The sequence below is a fragment of the Ceratotherium simum genome, chromosome 13 (assembly GCF_057802395.1).
Source record: "Ceratotherium simum simum isolate JZ-2026a chromosome 13, ASM5780239v1, whole genome shotgun sequence".
Classification (NCBI taxonomy): Eukaryota; Metazoa; Chordata; class Mammalia; order Perissodactyla; family Rhinocerotidae; genus Ceratotherium; species Ceratotherium simum.
Genome location: NC_141912.1, coordinates 55,463,401 through 55,486,047, shown reverse-complemented (window position 1 = coordinate 55,486,047; position 22,647 = coordinate 55,463,401). Strand labels below are relative to the sequence as shown.

Sequence of the window (22,647 nt, the reverse complement as noted above, 5' to 3'; positions counted from 1 at the left end):
AAGAAAAGATGCCTGCGAAGTTGAGTCACGGGAGGGCGTAGCAGCGGGAGCGACAGAGCTGCGCGCCCGAGCGCCCCGGGCGGCGGGACGGAGCTGGTGCTGCCGAAGGAGAGAGGGCGGTGCTGGGAGCGCCCTGGCTCCGGAGGATGCCTGCCGGGGACCGTGCTGCCCTGAGCAGCCGGGCACAGCGCAGGAGGTCCCCGCCGGAGTTCCTTTTCTGCCTCCGCCGCCGCCACCTCTGCCTCTCTCCAGCTGCTAAAATGAAAGCCAAGCTGCGGCCACCGTTGGTCAGTTTCCAAGGCTAGCGTGGTCTCGGTTTTCAGCTGAATGTGAATTACGCTGCCTGTGCCTTAGAGGAGACCGGAGCTCTTCTTTGCTGCAATTTGCCTCAGGTGGAATAAGCCTTCTTAAGGAGGATCAGATAAGACTCTTTGGAAATGGCTTTTTATTTTTTTTTTTTAAAGGAGAGTTTATAGTGCATCATGCTTTCTGTTTACTTTAAAAGGTTGCTGGATTGTACTGGCCTGGCTGTCCAGAAGTCTATTTTTTTTTTCCTTTGGGTAGTTCTGAATAGCCTCGAAGACGCTTAATAAGGGAAGAAAAACTGCCTTTTGAATCAAGATTATTTATAGCTACTCCCAAAAAAAGTACAAGGAAATTTTAACTTTCTTACAGCATTAGACTTAACTTATTTTTCTCTGAAGATTCGTTCTGTGCCTTGATCTGAACAATACATGGTCCCTGTGTTGGTCTTTTAAGTTTCTAAAGCAAGGTTTATTTATAAAGGAGATGGAGTTTTTGCAAGCCTTCTTTAAGTGGATTACAGTTAACCAGAGCTTTGCCGAAATTAGCATTCAGCCTGTTAAAATGCTTGCTCATTTGGAAATTTTAATCTGGAAATCTCAGATGCAAAATTAGACTAAAAAGGGAAATGGACTGACAGTGGAAGGTTCTGAGTGTTTGAGCCACTGTTAAGTGTGTTTGTTTTTTTCTGTGTTTTGGAGTGTTCGAAAGGGAACTTTGGGGGCTGGGGGAGGGGGAGGAACGAGATTTCTGTTCTCTGTCTTGATGCACTTTATTTTTTAGACTTATTCTAAAAACAACCAGGTGAAAGGATAGTTGCATTTAGACTGATACACTGACGATGACCTTAAAGACCTCATATATTATGACGTCTATTATTTGAGCATGTGTCTTTATGCTGAAGACACTTTATAGTTCTGTTCAGAAGTATACTTTTTTGAAAGATGCTTTAGCTTATTTCTTATTTTCTGTGTCAAGAGCTGCAATATTTGTTTTAACTGTCTACAAAATGGGGAAGCCACTCAGCAGACCAGACTGTTTACGTCAGAACCCCCCGTGTGTGGGGAAGGGTGAAGAGGAGGAGGACCTAAATATCGAAGACTGTTACGTCCCACAGCGGTCCATCTATGACACTGTTAGACTAAATGAACAGATAGACTCTGGGTCGAAAGGTAGCCTGTCTTCCAGGCATTTTACAGATCGGACTTTACCCTACAGTCACAGAACACTGGATGTTAGTTCTTTATGCTCCAACGGTGCCCTTGCTTCTTCCAGTGTGTTTGAGCTGAGAGGTCGTGAAGCTAACAAACTAGATGAAAAGATGATCTTTGATGCCCTCAAACTAAATAGTGATATCATTCGAACCACAGGATTACCCAGGGCCAAATCTCATGCAGAAAAGAAAGAGCATAGACGGTCATGGCGAATGTTTGTGCCAGCCAATTTTATGGATTATGCAAACAAAAGTGAAAGCTCTTTTGTTGAACCTACTGATATGTCAGAAGCCATTGCCAAGGGCAGCAAGTGCAGGTGGGGCACTAATTCTCTCACGTCGGAGGAGGATGACTCTGGCTTGTGCAGCCCTCCAGCAGAGAGGGAAGAAAAGCAGGGCGTTTTAGCTGGAGACCAGTCACAAATCCGAAGCTTGTCTTCTGCTGAAGATATTCATATAGCAGAACAATGTAGACCATTTTTTTCTAATTCCATTAGCGAACAGAAAATTCCATTGCTTTCATGTAGAAGTGCCCACCCCGATGAAAACTTCAAAATGATTTTACATGATGTTCCTCCTCTGGAGGAGAGAAGATGTGTAGATGGTCAAAGGGAAATCCATGGTGAGGACTGCTGCCTGCAGGATGATTTGAAAGAGAGCACTGTTAAGTGTGACCCATTAATTATGCCAAGAGATGGGGGGAACTTCCCTTACCCTGGAGAAGAAGGAAAAACACACGGAGCAGGAGAATCCCAAATCACAGCACAGAGTAGGGAATTTATGGAAGATTCTTCGGAGGATTTGGATCTCTCTCACACAGATCTGGGGGGAAATGGTGTCAATTGTGGCAGCACAAGTTTAGTAGAAAATGTGCCACTATTGACACGATATGGTTCAGAAGAATCCATCATAGCATCTAAGGAGGAAGTGGAGGCTCCCTTTTCTGCCCAGGAGATGGAGGTGATCCCTAAGAAGTGCTCCCCGAAATTTATACCAGTGAGAAAGAAAGCAGCTCCCAGAAAAACAAGGGCCCAGGCAGGAATATTGGACACAGTCTGTAATGGCTTTCACTCAGTTCAGGTAATTAATGGAAATATGAAACTCTGCAGTGCCAAAAGTTTGTGGGTTCTGGTTTAACGTGGTCACTAGTGTTTCTAATAATAATCAAATCCAGTCTTTTATTTTGGGGGTTTGACTGGTACCCCACAAGATGCCAGATATTGATAAGTTGATCCTTATAACAAATTAATTAGGGGCCGTTTTTGAGAAGAATGATCACTCCCAGCTGCTTAGAGCCCTGCTATTGATTGTACAGCTGGTGGCTGTTCCCCATCATTTAGAAGGCCACCACTCTGAATTGCTGTTAACGTTAGGCTTTTACACAACTTGTGGTTTAAGACACTGCCATTTAAGGGCAGTTATATTGGATTTATTAAGCCTGGACAGGCTTAGTCATGAAGGTGTAAACACAGTGTTATATTGTTGTGGCCTGAGAGGGAATCTACTCAAATTAAGGACTTTTTCAATGTGCTGAAAATGTTCTCTCAGTAGCTCTGCATGTGGAAGCAGAGACGTGATTGTGCTGTATTTTGCAGTCCTTATAGCTCCCAATTTGCTGTGAGTGGTGAATGAGGTAAGAAAGTAAAGGCTGCAGCCCTGTCACATAAGTAGACGTTGTTTGTCAAGCCTGTAATTTTTTTCTTCCCACTCAGATTGAAGTTCAGCTATTTTGGTACTTTACTAAGCTCTTCTGGTAAACTTTGTCTCAGAGGTAATTTTATTTTATTTTAAGCTTCTCTTTGTGTTTGTGTGCTTATGGGTTAGATTAGGGGGAGAGTCTGTCATCATAGGTATTTTGTTACCACTGAGAGATAAGGAATTTGGACAATATCAGAAAAGTTCCTCTTCTCGGTCTGTGAAGTAGGCTCTGGTCAGCAATGCCCTGCCCTTGAACATGCATTAAATGGCGTGTGAGTTTAAAAGCTTAGCAAAGTACTTTTTTTTACCTAAAGGATTTTGCAGTTTATTTGTAGAAAGTAATTAAGCTGTTAGGAGTATATAGATTCTTTAGTACTTATCTTTTTTAACCTTTAGTATATTTTTTGGAGCACTTTAGAAAATTACTACAGGCTCACTTGGACCTACTTTGATATCCAATCCTAAAATTAATTTCTTTAAAACCAAGATCGGAAGTTAAGGCAATTTACTGGAACATTTCATTAGGTTTTTTGTCTTGAAAGTTAGCTGAGGGGGGTGAATAAAACTTTTGCCTGAATCCTTGTATACCAGGTAAGTGCCTGGAATGAAGAATGGGGTAGTTTTCCTATCCTCTCCTTTCTTTGTAAGTAGTAAGGCACATCCACCACTGTTAGTTCCTACAGGTAGTGACTGAGAGAGTGGGACAGAAGAGAAGTAGAATCATAGAACCAAATTCTGTTTTCACCACCTGGCTGCAACTTTCTGTTGACTTATTAGGTAAATTAATGCCTTTTAAAAAAATTATAAAAACTTATGTTTTTTCCTCACCGATTGGGGGAATTCTTATAATTTCTTTGGTCATGTGTAATTTTTTTTATATTTAGTATTGTTTTATAGAGATAATTAGCCATGTGGAAATTATCTATATGGGTTTTCTATAGAAGAAACTTGGGCTGCTCGCTAGGAGGGGACTTTTACAGGAAATGATCATTTGTTTGTTTGCTGTTCCTTAATTTACTCATTTATACAATAACACGGGAGTACTCTGCCTGCTAGGCCTTGGGCCAGAGTCTGGAGAGTTTGTCTCTCGCAGCCTCTACATCTTTCAAAATTATTTTCCATACGGTGCCTGTAATTTTTTCTAAAGTGCTATTTTGATATTTGCCTTTTTTAGGGAAATATTTCATATATTCTGTTAACTGCACATTCACTTGGACTGTTGATATATTTATATAGAGCCTTATAATACACTGGCTCTGAACCTCAAACCTTGTCTTACCTTAATATCTAGCTGAAAGTTTCCTTCCTTAGTTTATTTTCTTCGTGGCATCCTTCAAGCCCTATATTAAAAATATTTGTATTGTCTATGAGAGAGTTGATATATCTATGCCCAGTATTATCTGTTGAGGGGTTGATGTTATCCACCTCAAGATATAAATATAATTTTTCTATACTGATACTCATTTGGCAAATAATGACTTATTACATATTACGTGCTAGGTACTGTGGTAGGTCCAGGGCATGGAACTACCATAAGGAAAACAGAAATTTCTGCATTTGTGGAACTTGCATTTTCATCTAACATGTTAGCTTTTTTGCCAGTCACAGGCAACTGGGGGACCATAGGTTGGATGGGATGGGGAGTTGGGGGAAAAGTGTTGGGAAACCACTGGCAGTGCAGAGCCCACAAGTGACCAGAGTTGCTGTGTTGGCAATGTGTGGGATCAGATCCATGGTCTTGCAAGCCCATCGGCATCTTGATAGGCATTGAGGGGGCTAGATGTGTGGATTCCTACTTTTGCAGCTCCTGTCTGTATCTTTTCCTTTTCCCATCCCTGTATTTTGGCCACTCTGGCCAGTTGTAAATTGGCCTCCTGGCTCACCTCATCTTCTTGTCAGTGATTCTCATTTCCAACATGACTCTCAAACTTCAATTACCAGCCAACAGCAGCCATCCTTAGAAGAGCTTTAAGGATCCTTGCCCAGTAAGACTCATCTGAGGCTGCTCTTATCATTTTGTTCCTTGGCATTTTCCATACATTTTTTTGCTGGAGTTAAGTTGGAACGATAGGGAATTTCTAGTGCAGTGATAATGAAGCAATAGAGAGGACACATATACTCTTTTCTTGGTTTTACAGTTAATCTGAGTAAATGTACTTAGAATATCATTCCTCAATATTCCTGAGTGGTTTTGATAAATACTATGAATTTATATTTAGTTTATTTCTTTACTATTACTTACAAGGTAGCTATGACCTATGAATAGGCAGCAAAAATTATCTTTAGCTCTAATAATTAATACCTGACAATTGAATACATGATTATATTTTGTGTTTGTTAGATAATATAATTCATATAATTAGTGCTCTTCCAACGGCAGGTATTCCAAAAAGAAGAGATCGAACCCTTGCAGGTTAAACAGCAAGATGTGAACTGGTTAGGTCAAGGCCTCATTCAGAGTGCTGCTAAAGACACCAGCACCCAGGCTTTGGAGCATGACCTGGATGATGTCAATGCACGGTGGAAGACGCTCAATAAGAAGGTAATTTTCTCATCCCTTCTGTTGTCATTTTTGTCGATTATCATTCACTAGCGTTTGTTGTGACCACTAATCGTATTTATAGTAGGCAAATCCCCTGAGCATGTCTACTTTTTGATATCGCTATAAACTGCACGGCCCAAACTCAGGTGCCCATAGGAGCTTGGTAGGGAGCTTATGTGAAAGAAGCGAGCCAGGTGAAAGAGGGCCTCTCCCTGTCGTTGTCTTGACTTGGATGGAGACACAGTGGTGCAGGTGGCCATCATCCGTGGCCTGTGCTGAGAACGCGCACGTCTAAGGGGACGGGAGCTCCTTGGCTCCAGCAGGTCGTTGCCATGGAGGGGTCTAGGCTCACTGTTGCCGGATAGTCTACTTACTTTCCAAAGAACCCGGAAATCTCATTTTTTATGTGAAATCTTCTCATTTTCAAATGTCGGCAACTAATTTCACACCGTGTAATAGGTCAGTAAGTGAAAGCAACTGTGTCTCTCTGTCAGCCCTGGACTATGGGTTTGCCACCCTCACTATAGACCATTAACTCCAAGTACTAGTCCACTTGTGAGATGTAGATCCCACCTTTTTCTACATGTCCTTGAGGGAAAACACTGGAGAATAATGCTCAGCTTTCTTAAGGAGGTAATGCTGACACACAATGGCGGCTCTTCACATGACATAGATCGTCAGAAAATTGGTACTGGATGCTTCTGTGGAGGTGGTGGCTATAGTGCTTGTCCTCTTCCCCGCATTGAAATCTTAGGCACTGCCAGGTCTCAGAACTACGTTTATCATTCTTTAAAGTCTGATTCATATTGTAGTGCTCTTTAGACACAAATGGAATGCAGTGTCAGGTGTAATTATATTCCATAGAGGGTCAGGTGTAGTTATATTCCATAGAGCTTAAAATACCTTGCCAACTACTTTTTCAGTCCAAAAGGGAAAGATCTATGAGGAGAGCAATAGGATATCACTGGGTAGGACAGAGACTCCATTTACTAGAAGATAAAGGCCCTGCTCTGTGAGAAAAGGACTCTAGAGCTTGGAGCTCACAGAATTTAATTGGATACTTTATAGTTGTTTTGCCTAGCAAAACATAATTCTGGTTCTCTCTGCTGTAATAGTTTTTTTTTTTTTTTTTTTTAATCTTAGTCTTTTTATCATTGTCCCTGATATTCATCAGTAGGAAATAAATGAATCTCAGGGATAATGATAAAAATGACCACAGCATTGTTTCAGTAACCGTAAAACATTTGAATCATTATGTTTTGAATATTTTCAAAATTTCAAAGATTTCATCTTTTACCTTGACTGTTTGGGATGGTAACCTTATCTGCTTGGCTTACTTGCTAGAGTTTGACTCTTTTTCACCCCTTTCCTGCCCGCTATCAATGCTTTGGGTAAATTTTAAGTGGAAAGGAAAAGAAAATATAAGCATGAAAAGTGGTGGCTGGTGGGCAAATTTCATGTTTTTATGGAACGAGTAAATAAGTTGGAACAACTGGGCCTCTGCAGGTGGCTCAACGAGCAGGCCAGCTGCAGGAGGCCCTGCTGCACTGTGGGAGGTTCCAGGATGCCCTGGAGTCCCTGCTCAGCTGGATGCTGGACACCGAGGAGCTTGTGGCCAATCAGAAGCCCCCATCGGCCGAGTTCAAAGTGGTGAAGGCCCAGATACAAGAGCAAAAGGTAAGTTAGTCATGCTTTTGTATTGTGTTTCATGTTAAATCTTAATAATGAGAGCAAAACTTTACCTTGTGACTCTCTTTATTTGTATTAATAGAATATTGTAGTTAACTGATTATTAGTGGTCTAGACATTACTTTGTTAGTCATTCAACAAATATATATTGAACATCTGCTGTGGGTCGGGCATTGTTCCAGGTACTGGAGACACACCACTGAGTAAGAAAGACAAAAGTTCCTCATTGAGTTTAAGGTTTAGTGGGAAGGGAGGAACAGGGAGAGCAAGACAATAAACCAAGTAAATAAGTAAATTATGATGTTAGCAAGTGATCCATAAAGCAAGGATGGGAGATAAGAATCGGGAAATGACAGAGCAAGGATGGGAACAGAAAGTGCTAGAATGGATGGGTGTGTGTGTGCAATTTTAAGTAGAGTAGTCAAGGAAGAACTTCCTCACTGAGAAGGTGACTTTGGACAGAAATATCATCGTTCTCTTATTATATTACGTTGATCCATATGAAATTGCCCTTTTAATAGATTAAATACGGGTGGTTTCTTATGGTTCAGCCTATACTAAAGAGGCAAATATTTGATTCATATATGCCAAGGAACATGCTGTTATGTCTTTTGACACTACCAATACAGGACCAGGTTGGAAAGACAGACTTGTTAGAAAGATGATAACTACTTGGAACCGCATGGACAATTTTTGTGTCCTGATGGTGGTGTTCAGTTACAAAGCATTTAGTGATGTCTTCAGTACTAATTTGTCAACCATGGCTTTAAATGACATGTGGGAGGGGCCTAGCACACAGGATATTGGTAAGGTTTCTCCTGTGTGGAACTTGAAAAAGAAGGGAATGAATTAAGAGGCTTAATTTAATTTTGACATTCAGTACTATCTCTCTAAAAATTCTTTGAAGATGTTAGTATATTGGGAAATTGACCTCTTAGAAATAGATTTAAAGGTAAGGATTAAAGAAACATAACCTAGTAAAAGGAGCCAAGGGCCTCTTGTTTTAGCCTCACTAGCTTTGAACTTGGTCTGAGTCTCAACTTCCCTGTCTATAATAGATTGTTTAACATGGGAAAAGGTTTTGAAAACAGCAATGGTTTATAACAATCGTTTTTGTCTCAATGGGACAGATAATCGTTGAATGTTTAGGGCATTCCCATTTCAGTACAATAAGGGGGATTTTGTACTCTCAGCACGGTGGAGTTATGCTAAGCAGTGGAGTTATCCTGAGCACAACCTTCTACCCCATTATTTTAAAGAATTAATAATGAATGGGTTTAGTGGCCTTATCAATATTAGTTTTATCTACTATGAAAAGCCCCTACCACAATGTCTGACTCAATAGTAATGAATCATTAAAAAAAAAAAATGGGTTTTTTAAAAAGTCCTGCTTCTCAGATCCTTTTGTGTGTGAATCCATACAAAATATATATTTTTGTCACATATCGAAAGTACTTAGAATGTTCTCCTTTATGTTGATACAATTATTCCTTTGGTTTTTTGTTTTTTTTTTAATTTAACGTTTTGTCTCAAGCTTCTCCAAAGGTTGTTGGATGACCGCAGATCTACTGTGGAGGTGATCAAACGAGAAGGGGAAAAAATTGCTGCAACAGCAGAACCTGCAGATAAAGTGAAGATTTTGAAACAACTGAGTCTCTTGGATAGCAGATGGGAGGCGTTGCTTAATAAAGCTGAAACAAGGTAGCAGAAGTACTTCCAGTCTTTTGAAAGAGTAGCAATGGCTTTAATGCTGACATTTTGTATTTTGGTAATACTTTCCTTGTTGTTTTCTTGTATTCATCATGTATGGGAACACAGGCAGCAAGGACTGTGGTACCTCTCTCCTCATTCAAGACACCACAAGTAGTGTCTTGTAGTCACCAGATGTATCCCAGCTCTTTGTTTTAAGGAAAGCGTTTCCCTTGAGGGTAATTCATTCATTTGTCTATTACATAGTTATTGCCTGCCTACCATGCATCAGGCACAGAGCTAGGCCTTGGCTTACAGGGATGAACTGGACAGATCATCTCTGCCCTCAGATAGAGTACAATCTAGTAGGGTTTTATAGCCATTGAAAAGTAATACAAATGTGATGTTTCAAAGCAAACATAAGAGAAAGCATATAATAGAGCATATAATAGAAAGAACCTAGTCTGGAGGCAGGGAAGTGACAGTTAAGCTATGTTTTAAAGGAAGGGTAGGAGTTAGCTAGGAAATGAGGCAGGTGGAAGGGTGCTATAAGGTTTATGAAGGCCAGGAAGCCTGGAGCGTGGCTCCACTGGGCTTTTGCACTCCACGTTTCTGTGTTAGGTTTCTTCGTTGCCTGCACTGGCACCACACTGATCGATGTTGAGTAATAGTTACATTGAAGTGTAGCCACACAGACTGGTTGGGTTGAAAACAGATGAACCACTGAACAGAATGAGTATGTTCCATAAATTCCTACCTCCTCTGGAACTAGAATGGTGAAGAGAAGGATTCGTCTAATCTTGGATTATGGAATAGAATGAATTATAGTTCTAGGACCATAGAATAAGGTGCTCCTAAGGAGCTAAAAGTTTCGTGGTGTCCTTCAGTATTTGTCAACAGATCAGCCTTCTGTGTAACGCCTCAGGAAATTGTGCCCTGGCTGCCACGGGAGATACTCTCAGTACTTTTTTAAAAATAAATGAATGCACATCTAGGTCTCTGCTTTACTACGTAATCGGCCTTCTTTTCCTAAACTTTCCTCACAGTGGTGTTAAATGGAAGGGTATTGGTCATATTATGACTCACACAGGGATAAATAAATTCACTCACAATTTAAATCATAGTAAACTAAACCCAATCACAAAGTCATTATTTCTGCTGATTCTGGATGATTGATATTTGAATTTAGAAAAAAAGTCATAGGTAGTGAAAATCCAGAAGTTAAAAATAATGTAGTAATTTTATTCATTTTTTTAAAGATCAAATGTGTTTCTCCTAAAAGTTTTGAAAAATGTATGATATATAGTTTGTGATGTGATACAGAAATTATATTCAGTAGCATGTGCCAATTTTCCATAATGGCTTTTGTCCCATGGAAAGCTTATTTCTCAAATCCTGTAATTCCCTAAGAATTAAACATGATAAGAAGTTAAGACAACAATAACTCTTGGTCCCAGCAGAAGTGGTTTATAGGATTTGATACTGAATCAAGTGCTCTATATACAGACCAGCACAGTCACTTGACTTAGATAAAAACTGAGGACAGTGGAAGGAGGTTTTAACTTAAGTGGTACCTTTTCAACTGAGGACGCAGTGTGTTTTCTAAAAGCGTTTCAAACTATATTACAAATAGAAGTCCAAGGAATATTTCTTCCCTGTTCATGATATTTTAATCCATAGCATATCAACTGTTGCTTTTGGAACATAATACCTGACACTGTACTTTTTGAAGTAGGAATTGCTGTTAATTCTACTGTGGGGAAAGCTATGGATGTTCTTCAAAATTTGAATTCAATTTTGACCATTTGATTAAAGCAATCTCAGTAACTAGTTCTCTGATTGAAGTTAATTAATATATGTGTCAACAGCACTTAGATATGTGTTATAAAGCACTTAGAACAGGGCCCGACACAGAATATATATTCAGTAAGTATTACCTATTATTATTATTGCTGCTATTGTTGTAATACCATTACTATTATTATAATTGTTATTATTCTAAGTATCATAACCAAGTTACTTAAGACTTTCATCCGATTCAGGCACTAGAGATTGGTCTGTTGTTCATCTGTCATTTTATTTAATAGAACTATTTTAACATGTCCTATAAATGTTAGAAATTTTAGTTTTAACCTTAGATGTTTTCCACAAAAATGTTTAGAATAGAATGCAGGAGCATGAGTGAAGATTGTTGAATATTTCACACATTGTTCATCCCTAAATGACCTTTATCTTGGCACGTTTATAGGAATCGTCAGTTGGAAGGTATCTCAGTGGTGGCACAGCAATTTCATGAAACCTTAGAACCGCTGAATGAGTGGCTTACAACCATAGAAAAGAGGCTGGCGAATTGTGAGCCCGTAGGAACCCAAGCGTCTAAACTTGAGGAACAAATTGCACAGCACAAAGTAAGATCCTAGTCACACATTAGTAAGATTCAGTTTTCCATTTACTTTGTGGTTTTATGACATAAATTTGAGTTATGTGCTATTGTTATGTTATGCATGATTGCAGACTAAACCCATTCCAAATGTCATCCTTTCGTTCTATTTATGTTTTCATTTTTATTTGTCCATTCTTTCTGTTTCTCTTTTTTTTTTAAACTTTATTTAGGCCTTAGAAGATGACATCATCAGTCACAATAAACATTTACACCAGGCTGTTAGCATTGGCCAATCCTTAAAGGTTTTGAGCTCCAGGGAGGATAAAGATATGGTGCAGAATAAATTAGACTTCTCTCAAGTGTGGTACATTGAGATTCAAGAGAAAAGTCACAGCAGGTCTGAGCTCCTCCAGCAGGCCTTATGTAATGCTAAGATTTTTGGGGAAGATGAAGTTGAGCTGATGAATTGGCTGAACGAAGTGCACGACAGACTGAGCAAGCTCTCAGTCCAGGATTACAGCCCCGAGGGGCTGTGGAAGCAGCAGGCTGAACTTCGGGTATTTTGATTTATTTTATTTTGTTTTATTTTTTTTTTTGTTTCAGTTGTTGTTCTTTTCTCAGTCTTCCTTATTTCTGTATTATTTTATGTTTGTTATGATTTAGGTGAATTGCTAGACTCAAAAAAGACTTGGCCTGTGTATACCGATTACTTTTAATGAAGTCACTTTTAAAAGAGATTGAATTTATTCAATAGCTAGATTTTTCACTTTTCACTTTGTTATCTTATTGTTGTGTACAGAGACCCATAATTAACCAGTCCTCCAATGTCCCCACATAGCCCATTTTCTGAAAGGGAGTGTCCTGTAAATTATGGTGGGTGAACATGGGACATGGCCACAAGGGCTAAAGGAGGGGTAAACATGGGAATAATAATGAGTATTTGAAAATGTGAGGTGTTCACTCAGGTATATCTCTATGAAACCCAATTAAAATTCTCTAAGATTAACTAATGCTAATCCTTATTTAAATTTTTTTTCCCCCACAAAAATGGTGCCTATGTTTTAGATTCTGCAAGAGGACATCCTCCTCAGAAAACAAAATGTCGATCAGGCATTACTAAATGGTTTAGAACTTCTTAAGCAGACAACAGGTGAGACACCTTTCAAATCACATAATCATGCTGTCAACATTTTGCGTTGCTTTCAAAATATTTTAGGGATGGGGGAAAAGCAAAACAGTTTATAATTTTGGGGCCACTCCAAGACTTCATTCTGGAGAATGCTTTAAAGACCGATCAAGGGTGTTTGGGAATATGATCTCACTTTTTTCTCATGATCTCACTTGAGTTCTTAATGGAAGTTGTGTGTATTACTCATAACACAGAGCGCTGTGGTGCAGGAGAGGGACAGAGAAACCCGCGGCGGGATTACATTAGTTTTCCACTTGTGGAAGGCAGTTGTTCTAGATGAGCACGTAGGTTGTAGACAAATTTTTTAAATTTTAAGATAGATTGCATTCAGTGACACATATTGTGGCTATACCAGGCTTCGTTTCTCCATGCTTGAAATCACTAGGAAAACAGATACAAACTAACTTGTTTTAGTAATTCCTTTGGCCATAGGAAAGTTTCACTGTACCTATATCCAGTTCAGCCTACGTATGTGGTGAGGGGAAGTACAATTCATTATGAGTTGGAGGAATTCAATATAGTATCTAGAACCTTGAACTAGAAGTCTGAAACCCAGGACACAGTTTCTCTGTGTGTCTGAAAATAAGATAGAGGAAAGTAAGGATCTGCTGGAATAGTGTAGATGAGTTTATTGTTTTTATTATTTTTTGGTGAGGAAGATTCACCCTGAGCTAACGTCTGTGCCAGTCTTCCTCTATTTTGGATGAGTTGCCACCCCAGCATGGCTGAGGAGTGGTATAGGTCCATACCCGGGATGCGAACCTGTGAATCCAGGCCGCCAAAGTGGAGCACGCCAAACCCAACCACTATGCCATGGGGCTGGCCCCGAGTTTGTTATTTTTAGTGTATGCACACACACCACACACACACACACACACACAATATACATACATACACATATGCCAAGCACTATTCTAAATACATAGCAAATATAAACTCATTGGATTTTTATCACAGCCTTATGAAGTAGGTTCTATTCTTATTCCCGTGTAATGAGGAGTAACCAGGGGAACAGAGAGGCTAAGTATCCTGTGAAAGATAACAAGCCCTGAAGTCAGTATTTGACCCTAGGCAGTTATTAACCCTATGCTTGAAAACTGAAAGCACCATATAGATAGATGCAAAGGGGATGCTTTCCACATAACTGAGGGCACCAGAGCCCTTTCCGGTCTTTATCTTTGCATTTTCAGAGCTGTTTAGATTTGCCAGAAATCCTGGGAAAGATTATAACCTAGAAAAGGGCTTCTCTTGGGTCAGATCATCTTTAGAAAAATATTTCCCTTTTTTTTTTCCCCCAGAATATCTCATCAGTGCACATTAATATCTGAAGAAACCCTCCCCCGACCTTTTCTTTCCTTTCATGAGATATAACATGCCTTTGAAATTTTAGGTGATGAAGTTTTAATAATTCAAGATAAATTGGAAGCCATTAAAGCAAGGTACAAAGACATTACTAAATTGAGCACGGATGTAGCCAAGACCCTGGAACAAGCCCTGCAGCTGGCGAGGCGGCTGCACTCCACACACGAGGAGCTCTGCACCTGGCTGGACAAAGTGGAGGTGGAATTACTTTCATATGAAACTCAGGTTCTGAAAGGAGAAGCAGCAAGCCAAGCACAAGGGAGACAAAAAGTATGCTCTGATTTATACATTTTGGATCGATTTGTTATCTTTTAGGAAGCCTTATTCATACAGGAATGAAATGATGTTTATCTCGTATCGTTACTAATGTGCTGAAGGGTGCCTTGGTGGGTGGGGACCCAACAGAAATTGGCAGTAGATCAATTGTTTAAACTTTTAGGAGCCCAGAGATGAAAACAGTGTATTATAATTTGTATCCAGAGTCTTATGATTGAGAGTATAGTTTATTACACAAGAGATAGAATGATGAAAACAGGAAAAAAAGGGGACATGATCATTGTTTCAGAGATACACATAATTTGGTTAGAATAACGATATGTTTATAAGATAGATGTGTAGCATCTATATATAGAGGTGGCTTTTCAAATTACATTGCAAAAGTGGTATTCTACCATGCTAATTGTTCTTCTGTTCAGAGATTTCAGCCTCTGTTTGTATCATCCCTGAAGTATGACCACATGTGGGTAAAGGGGAGTTGATGAGATCAGGCTCACGGAGCCTGTAATGATTCAACTGGGATGATTTAAAGCCAGTATGTCCTCATTTTGAGGGTCACTTAGTTCTGGCTTGGACTTTCCTCTTTCTTTAACTTTTCTGGTACCTGACTACTTAGAGGTCCAGAAAGCAAAGAATAATACATATTAACTAGTATTTATTAAACTTAGTTTTATTTCCCAAATTTTAAACATTTATATTAAATTTCAAAGATAACATCTTGCCATGTTGAGAAGTGAATTGTTCTTTGGAACTTCTCAGGAAGCACTTTCCTTTTTACAAAATGGCTTTAAATAACAAAGGTTTATAGAACTTAACTGAAACTAAGGGGGCCAATGCCTCACATTATTGGCCTGCAAAAGACTTTAGCTCCAAGGACAGTTAAAGGAAAAGCCTGTTCAAACTCTTGAGCATTGCCCACAGGTTTGTATGTTTTCTTAATTCTGTTTTCAGGAACTGAAGAAGGAAGCTAAGAACAGCAAAGCCTTATTGGACTCCCTTAATGAAGTGAGCAGCGCTCTACTGGAGCTGGTGCCCTGGAGGGCGAGGGAAGGACTTGAAAAAATGGTGGCCGAGGACAATGAGCGCTACCGATTAGTGAGCGACACCATCACTCAGAAGGTAGAGGAGATCGACGCCGCCATTCTGAGATCACAGCAGGTAGGGGCAAGTGGTTTGTTGTCTAGGCAATAAATTTTCTCCAGTTATTCCCAGAGCCTTTACCTGAACAAAGATTTCTGTTAATAGTGTTTCCATTCATTTGTTATGCTTCAGAAATGAAAGGGGAGATTTGAAAAGAATCTGACTGGGTTACTTTGACATTTGAGAGCTCGGGCAAGGCTAATCTGGACATTGTTAGCAGCCATCTGCCTCCTGGTTTCCCAGACTTATCCTCACCAAATCGGCCACTGGGAAGATCAACCCTGCTTTCCTAACAAACTGCCTTTTGTCTGCATATATGCATATTGCTAATGTTAATTTGATGCCTTAGCTAAGTCTAATCTGTACGTGGGTAAATATTTGGAGTTATCATGTAAGTCAGTATTAACTGTTCATTTACATATAACTATGGCAAAGAGAGGCTGTGTTCTTTCTAAAAAGGGAACAGTTGTGTTGGTGATATAGAGTTTTTTCTGAAGATGACTGAAGGGGAAAAAAATGATAGTTTTTGACCTGTCTGCGACTCATACAAAGTTTATGGTTCCAGAGAATCTTATGGGCACCCAGCCCTTGGCCACAGCTCCCTCAGAAAACTGGGCAGTGAGTGGGGTCCTGGAAATGAAGTTTATGATACATGTTCTGATTAACTTTTATTGAAATCTCTGACTGTTTACATTAAGTCATCAGACTCTTGCTGCAGACTTTCAGTAGCAGGGTTAGTGTAGTATTGCCTTGTCCTATAGAGCAGAGCTTGGGAAGGTATGTGACTAAGCTTTTACTAATACACGCCAAGAGCTAGAAACACAAATCAAGCAGACCGTGTGGGAGCATCCAAAATTAATTTTCCAAGGTTGCCGTAAAAGTATAATTTATATCGTTCTAAAGCAAAACGCTCCCTTCCTCATTTCAGTGTTGTTCTCTAGCATCACAAAAGCTAATGAAATACAGTGATCGCAGAAGCCCTGCCTAAGAAATTTTTGCGAAGGAGGGCGTTCATGCCTGAGGAATGTATTTACATGACTCTGTTTTCAAAGTTTGGAGGAATTTGTATGCCTCCTTATTATAGGAAAATAGTGTGTTTTTTGGTGAAGTTTATTCAACTATATGAAAATACTGAATTTTTTTTACCAAGATTTACTTCAACATTTCAGAATTGGCACTGGAGACTTCTCTAAATAGCAAGACAGATATTCTACACCCTTGGGAGTAAGGTTTTTCTTGAGAAGTTGACTCTGTTTGGTTAGTTCAGTGAAGTAGGACAGTAATAATGTCAGAGTGACAGGTTAGCTCGTTTGGGTTAGTAAGCTCTGGCCTGTGCCAAGATCGTTAACTGTAGCCCAGTTCTATTGAAGGTTTTGCAGATGTTTTCTAAAGTTAAAAAAAAAACATAGCCAGGTCAGTGTATATCTTCTAGAACCCAGAACATATCTCTTTTAGGAAAATAACAATTATTGTGGGTTTTTTCCCTGATAAAATCATTCGTTATAGAAAATTTCAAGATTTTCTGAAAGAATATATAAAAACTCATGGAAGAAAGGATGAGTAAACAATGTGGTCTCTATCCTTCCAGGTTCCTTTTGAAAGAGAGAGAGAGAGTGAGAAAACGTGTGTAGTAAAAGTATCTTACTACCAGTAGGCCAAACAGCTAATATTAGTGCCATTAATATCTTCTGGTTGTTCATGAGTATTTAGTCTGTATTTATATGTGCATTCCTTTGAAATGCCTGCAAGTCTTCCAATGAAATACCTCCAGTAATAAAGAAAACCAATAAAATGCACTTAAGCCGTCAAAAAGAAAAGAAATATCTCTAGTAAGGCTAAACAGACATGCAATTTAGAGCCAGGAGGAACATGTGCAGTGTGTGGGGAGGTGACTTGCCTGTGGTCCCACCGCTAGGACGTGGTGGAGTTGCAGCCCGAATTTAATCCAGATCCCATTCTGCCTCACTCTAGTGCTTCCTTATAAATTACGTAGAGAGGAAAAATACTGAGGGGTGATTTATTTTTTTTCTAATCTCTTTCAATAATCTGAAGGAAGGTGCATTATTGCAGCAAAATAGAAGTATGTAATGAGAGTATTTCCAACTTTAAGGACTATGAGACATGGGAATGCAATATAAAAGGAATGATGCAAGAAAAATCTTTAGACCTAGATGTTAGCCACATATTTTGTACTATCTGTTTTATGTTGTATAAACAAGTCGTGGACCATTCTGTGTCTTTTCTCCACCTGAAACATGGGCAGGATCTGACCACAGTCCATCGTTTTAGACATACCATTAGTCACAACAATTTGTTTTATTGACAGCTGCTTCTTCCTGGATCCCTACCCCCAACACACCCACACCCACAAGTGACGGGGTGAGGATGTGTGCCTTGGACATGACTGGGTAATTTTTAAACTTATAGATTTAATGCCTTGTCCCTGAATAACCTGGCTAAATTAAACTAGATTTTAAATAACTGAATGTTGTGTTTTCCAAGCAAATTTCTCTTAAGATGTTTTGTCTTTTGCCCAGCATTAAGGTTGTTTATATACAGATCTACCTCCTTTATAATGTGATCACCTGCTTTTCGGAATTCAACAAATGCCTGGGACTGTGTGGACTCTCAGGCCAGTATCACAGAGTGTATTGACGTGAAAGATTCCAGGAAGACGTGAAAAAGAATTAAAGTTTGAAGAGAGAAGGGAAGGGAGCATACAGATATCTTCTAATTAGCATGTACTTTGTAACCACCCTGTAAAAATTTAGTTTTTAGGGGCTGGCCCCGTGGCTTAGCGGTTGAGTGCGCGCGCGCTCCGCTACTGGCGACCAGGGTTCGGATCCCGGGCGTGCACCGACGCACTGCTTCTCTGGCCATGCTGAGGCCACGTCCCACATACAGCAACTAGAAGGATGCACAACTATGGCGTACAACTATCTACTGGGGCTTTGGGGAGAAAAAGGAGGAGGATTGGCAATAGATGTTAGCTCAGGGCCGGACTTCCTCAGCAAAAAGAGGAGGATTGGCATGGATGTTAGCTCAGGGCTGATCTTCCTCACACACACACACACACACACACAAAAATTTAGTTTTTAAAAAAGTTCTGATTTGTCATGGTTAGATTTTTCGTATTAATCCTATATCACAATAACAGTCTTAAAAAGATGTGCCATTGAATTTTTAAATCATAGGGCCAAGAGCCCTGTGTAAATTTGTCTGATGTTTATTATTATTTGGGAAATAATTGAACAGCCTCAGTGATGGGCAAATGAGTGAGGGCTATATGCATTCAGTGCTACCAGTCAGAAGCCCCTGAATCTGATTTTACAGATTTGCAGCCATCGATATTCTGAAGAAGATCTTCTTTTTTGAAAGAATTGGGCCCATTCATTACTTTTAGGAGAAATCTGAGTGGAGCAAGGCAGCTTAGTGTAAATAGAGATAGTGAATTTTATTAAAAAACAGAACAAAATGACTGCCTCCTCACAGTACGTGCCATTCTCTGAGTTAGAAACTGTACATAATTTTGCATGTTAAACTGACACAAAGTAACAGATCTTTGTTGCTTTTTTCTCTAATTGCAAATTGATCCAAGTGGATTGTGTGGCAATGGGGAAAGGCACTCTTACTTAAAAGATGTACAGACTTGTGGGGCCAGCCTGGTGGCATAGCGGTTAAATGCATGCGCTCCACTTCAGAGGCCTGGGATTCACAGGTTCTGATGCCAGGCGTGCACCGACGCACCGCTTGGCAAGCCATGCTGTGGCGGCGTCCCGTATTAAGTAGAGGAAGATGGGCACAGATGTTAGCCCAGGGCCAATCTTTCTCACACACAAAAAAGAAAAGATGTACAGACTTGTAGCCTGAACTCAGACCACTGTCATTAAACCTGGGAGCAGTTCACTATCCTTTGCCTCTTATAAATGTACAGTTGTTGGAAACTGCTAGAATGTGTGTATCTCACTGAGTCTGGGAATCCTAGGCACTGTTTGGCAGTTCTGATCACTTGGCTTATTTTAGCAGGCCGTAATGATCCCGTTGTAAAGGCACATGAATTAGTGGTTTGGGTGCAGTTAATATAAACAGCTCATTGGGTCATTGGGAATCAGCTGTGGAGAAAAATAACACCTGTTTATTTCTTTTAATGAACTAGGAGGAAACCTCCCCCGCAGAAGTGAGATTTGTTCAGACCCTCCAGGTGTTGGGGGTGGGAAAATACGGGTTGTGTTACGAGTAATGCAAAGCAAAATGGAAGGAAATGCTAATCAAAAGCAAGTGATAAGATCCCCGCCAGGGGAAGGGAGTAAAAGGATGTCCTTGAGATTAAGGTTTGCTTATCACTCTGTCTTTCTTCAACCTCTATTTCCACTTAAGAGAAACTTTCTAGATAAGTACCAAAGCAATTTGTCAGAGATCGGAGAAGTGTTTAAGTAGTAAGTTAAAACCTGCTACTTATTGACTGTTGTGGTATTCGAGCCATTTTTGGTGAAATCACATAAATATTTTGAGTTCATGAAGCCCAAATTGTGTACAAGCACAAGTGATACAACATGGTAATTAGGAGTGCAGTCTTGGGGTCAGATTGAAATCTCAGATCCAACATTTACTAGCTGGGTAATCTCTGGTGAATCAGTTAACTTCTGTCTGCCTCGGTTTTCTCGGCTGTAAATGGAGCTAATGGTAATACCCACATTATACAGTTGATGTCAGGACGAAAGGAGATAGTGCGTGTTAAGCGCTTAGACCAGTGTTTTCAGTAGAATGCTGGCTGTTACTGTTTTAGAGAGTGTTTTTCAGGAATATTTAGAGCTAGCCAATTAAAATGTCTTTCACTAACTTGTAGGAAATTTCTGAAACGCTAGGTCAACTATAATAGGAGTTACGGTAGCTAAGGTTGATAGTTAGACCCCGCTGATGATACCTATTGAAATATTTCCCAGAATGCAGTTATGGATGTTCAGATTATCTACAATGTATTTGAAGTCAGTCTTTCCTACTTGTATGAGCAGTAAACAAGTTTATTAAAATTTGGTCTACTAAACTTGCTGTCCATGTTGCTCACATGTAAAATAAGCAGTTTTCATGGCCCGTTAGAGATACACACATTAAATAGTCATTCGAAAGAGTCATAGACCTAAATAAATGCCTTGCTTTACTGTAGATTGCTTAATGTAGACCCTGTGGCTATTCCCTTTGTTGCTGAACAATAAATATTTGCTAATTTAATAAAAAAATTTCTTAAAAGACAGAAGGGAAATTTCTGCTTGAAGTCTTGTTTTCTTTTAGCAGAGCAAATATTTGCCTTGGTTAAAGAAACAATGTTTGAGTTTCAGCTTTCCATTTTGGCAACTTAGATGGTATCATCCTGCTGTTTTTCATTGGTTACTTTTTTTTAGAGAGAAGGAGACATAGTATTAAACTAATATTAACACTAAGAGCCTGACTTTCTTTATTAGGACTGTCATATAAATACTAAAAATAGCCTGAACACAAACAAGAGGGGTGGTGCGTCACTTTCTTCTTTCAAGGACCAATAGAAGAAAAAAACATTGCTGTTAAATTTTATTCTGATATCTTGCAGCATTTACACTCAGGTAGAAGGGCCTGGACTGCTTTTCTGTTTTGTGCTCTTTAAGTGAATCACATAATGAAGTTCTGCCTTGATGGTTCGTTGTACATATACAGCTTGAAAGCTAATACCCATACATAAAAGACTTTGCCCCTTGTTTTTCATATAGATTTTTTTTTCCACATCTGAAGCTGCTGAATTAGTTGATGAAATGTTTTTTTCTTTTTCACATTGATTAATAATTGCAAACGAGTAGTTCCGTTTGAAACTAGGTAACATCATAAAAATTATTGAACCAGATCAAGTAGAATTTTTCAGATGGTTTGTCAAGATTCCCTCTGTAGTCCACATTTTTCTGATTTGTCCCAATAGCAGAAAAAGTAGTGAATCAGTGAACAAAACATTTATTAACTCTACTGTGTGCAAGCCATGAGCCTCTTTGATAAGTTTTTTGAAAAATGTGCCTTCACTAAAAAATAATGTTATGGGAAATATAGGAAAAATAAGTAGTCCTGCTGGAATATATAAATGTTCACACAGTCACTTTAGAAGTACTGCCCTTATATGGGAGCTCACCCACTCTAATGACTAAAACTCTGAATTTCTATCTGGAACAACGTTAGCATGTCAGTGATCCTCTTAAACGTGACAGTCGAAGGAGAGCCTAGGGTGACAGATGTGTGCTAATCAGCATATATGATTCTGTGACTGCGTAGTAGTCTTAAAGCAGCCTGACTTTGCATCGTTTTTTGGTGATGTTGGTGTATATTCAGATTTTGTTCAGGTAGCACTTGTCGAGATTGTTAGGTCAAGGTCTGTTAAGCCATATCTTCCCTTTCATATCCTTATGCAATTGAGTTGTTAAAGGTAAATGTAAGATTATTAGTTTAACTCCTATTATATTTCTGATTTGGGCCCATTATTTAGATGATTATCTAATTTTTTTTTCTATCTAAACTGTTGACTAAAAGAAATTGACCTGCAGATAGCTTCAATGTTTGTTTTCATTCATCATTTAGTAAAAGTAAAAGCAAGTGGGTTCATGATATATAGAAAAAAATTTTCATAATAATTTAATATTATTATGTATTTTTCATTTCCATAATTTGTTATTTTTTATTTGTGAGATTGAAACCATAACAATACTCTTAAATCAGAGCTCTTAATGTTTGTGCCAGATTCCTGCTGGCAGGTTATTTCCTTTAATTAAGGAAAGTCCACTGATAAGCTTGACAAATGTTAGTAAAAAAATAAATTATATCCCGTGGTGATGAGGGTACAGCAAAACTCTGCTTACGGGAATATAATTAGTACATCCTATCTGCAGGACACCTTGGCAGTATATATCTAAAAGAGAAAATGCGAATAGGATCTTACAGATGAGAGGTTACCCACACAGAGTTGTTGTTGGTTAATTAACTTGTTTTAAGATAATTGTAGATTCACATATAATTGGAAGAAATAATACGGAGAGATCCCACTGTACCCTTTACTCAGGTTCCCCAATGGTAACATCTTGCTAAATTATACAGTCATGCGTTGCTTAACAATGGGGCTGCATTCTGAGAAATGCGTTGTTAGGCGACTTTGT

At 39.2% G+C, this 22,647-nt stretch overlaps 1 protein-coding gene across 19 annotated transcripts in view; it reads left to right on the top strand.

The window, feature by feature from the left end:
- Nucleotides 1-22,647, top strand: part of DST (dystonin) — a 432,349-nt gene that overhangs the window by 351,193 nt on the left and 58,509 nt on the right. For all 19 annotated transcript variants that reach the window (XM_087438739.1, XM_087438737.1, XM_087438738.1 and 16 more), the window contains 8 exons: nt 5,595-5,756; nt 7,263-7,433; nt 8,980-9,146; nt 11,383-11,542; nt 11,748-12,074; nt 12,583-12,667; nt 14,097-14,338; nt 15,296-15,502. In XM_087438739.1, the coding sequence (XP_087294865.1) occupies nt 5,595-5,756; nt 7,263-7,433; nt 8,980-9,146; nt 11,383-11,542; nt 11,748-12,074; nt 12,583-12,667; nt 14,097-14,338; nt 15,296-15,502 (1,521 nt within the window). The remainder of the gene's footprint in view (nt 1-5,594; nt 5,757-7,262; nt 7,434-8,979; nt 9,147-11,382; nt 11,543-11,747; nt 12,075-12,582; nt 12,668-14,096; nt 14,339-15,295; nt 15,503-22,647) is intronic.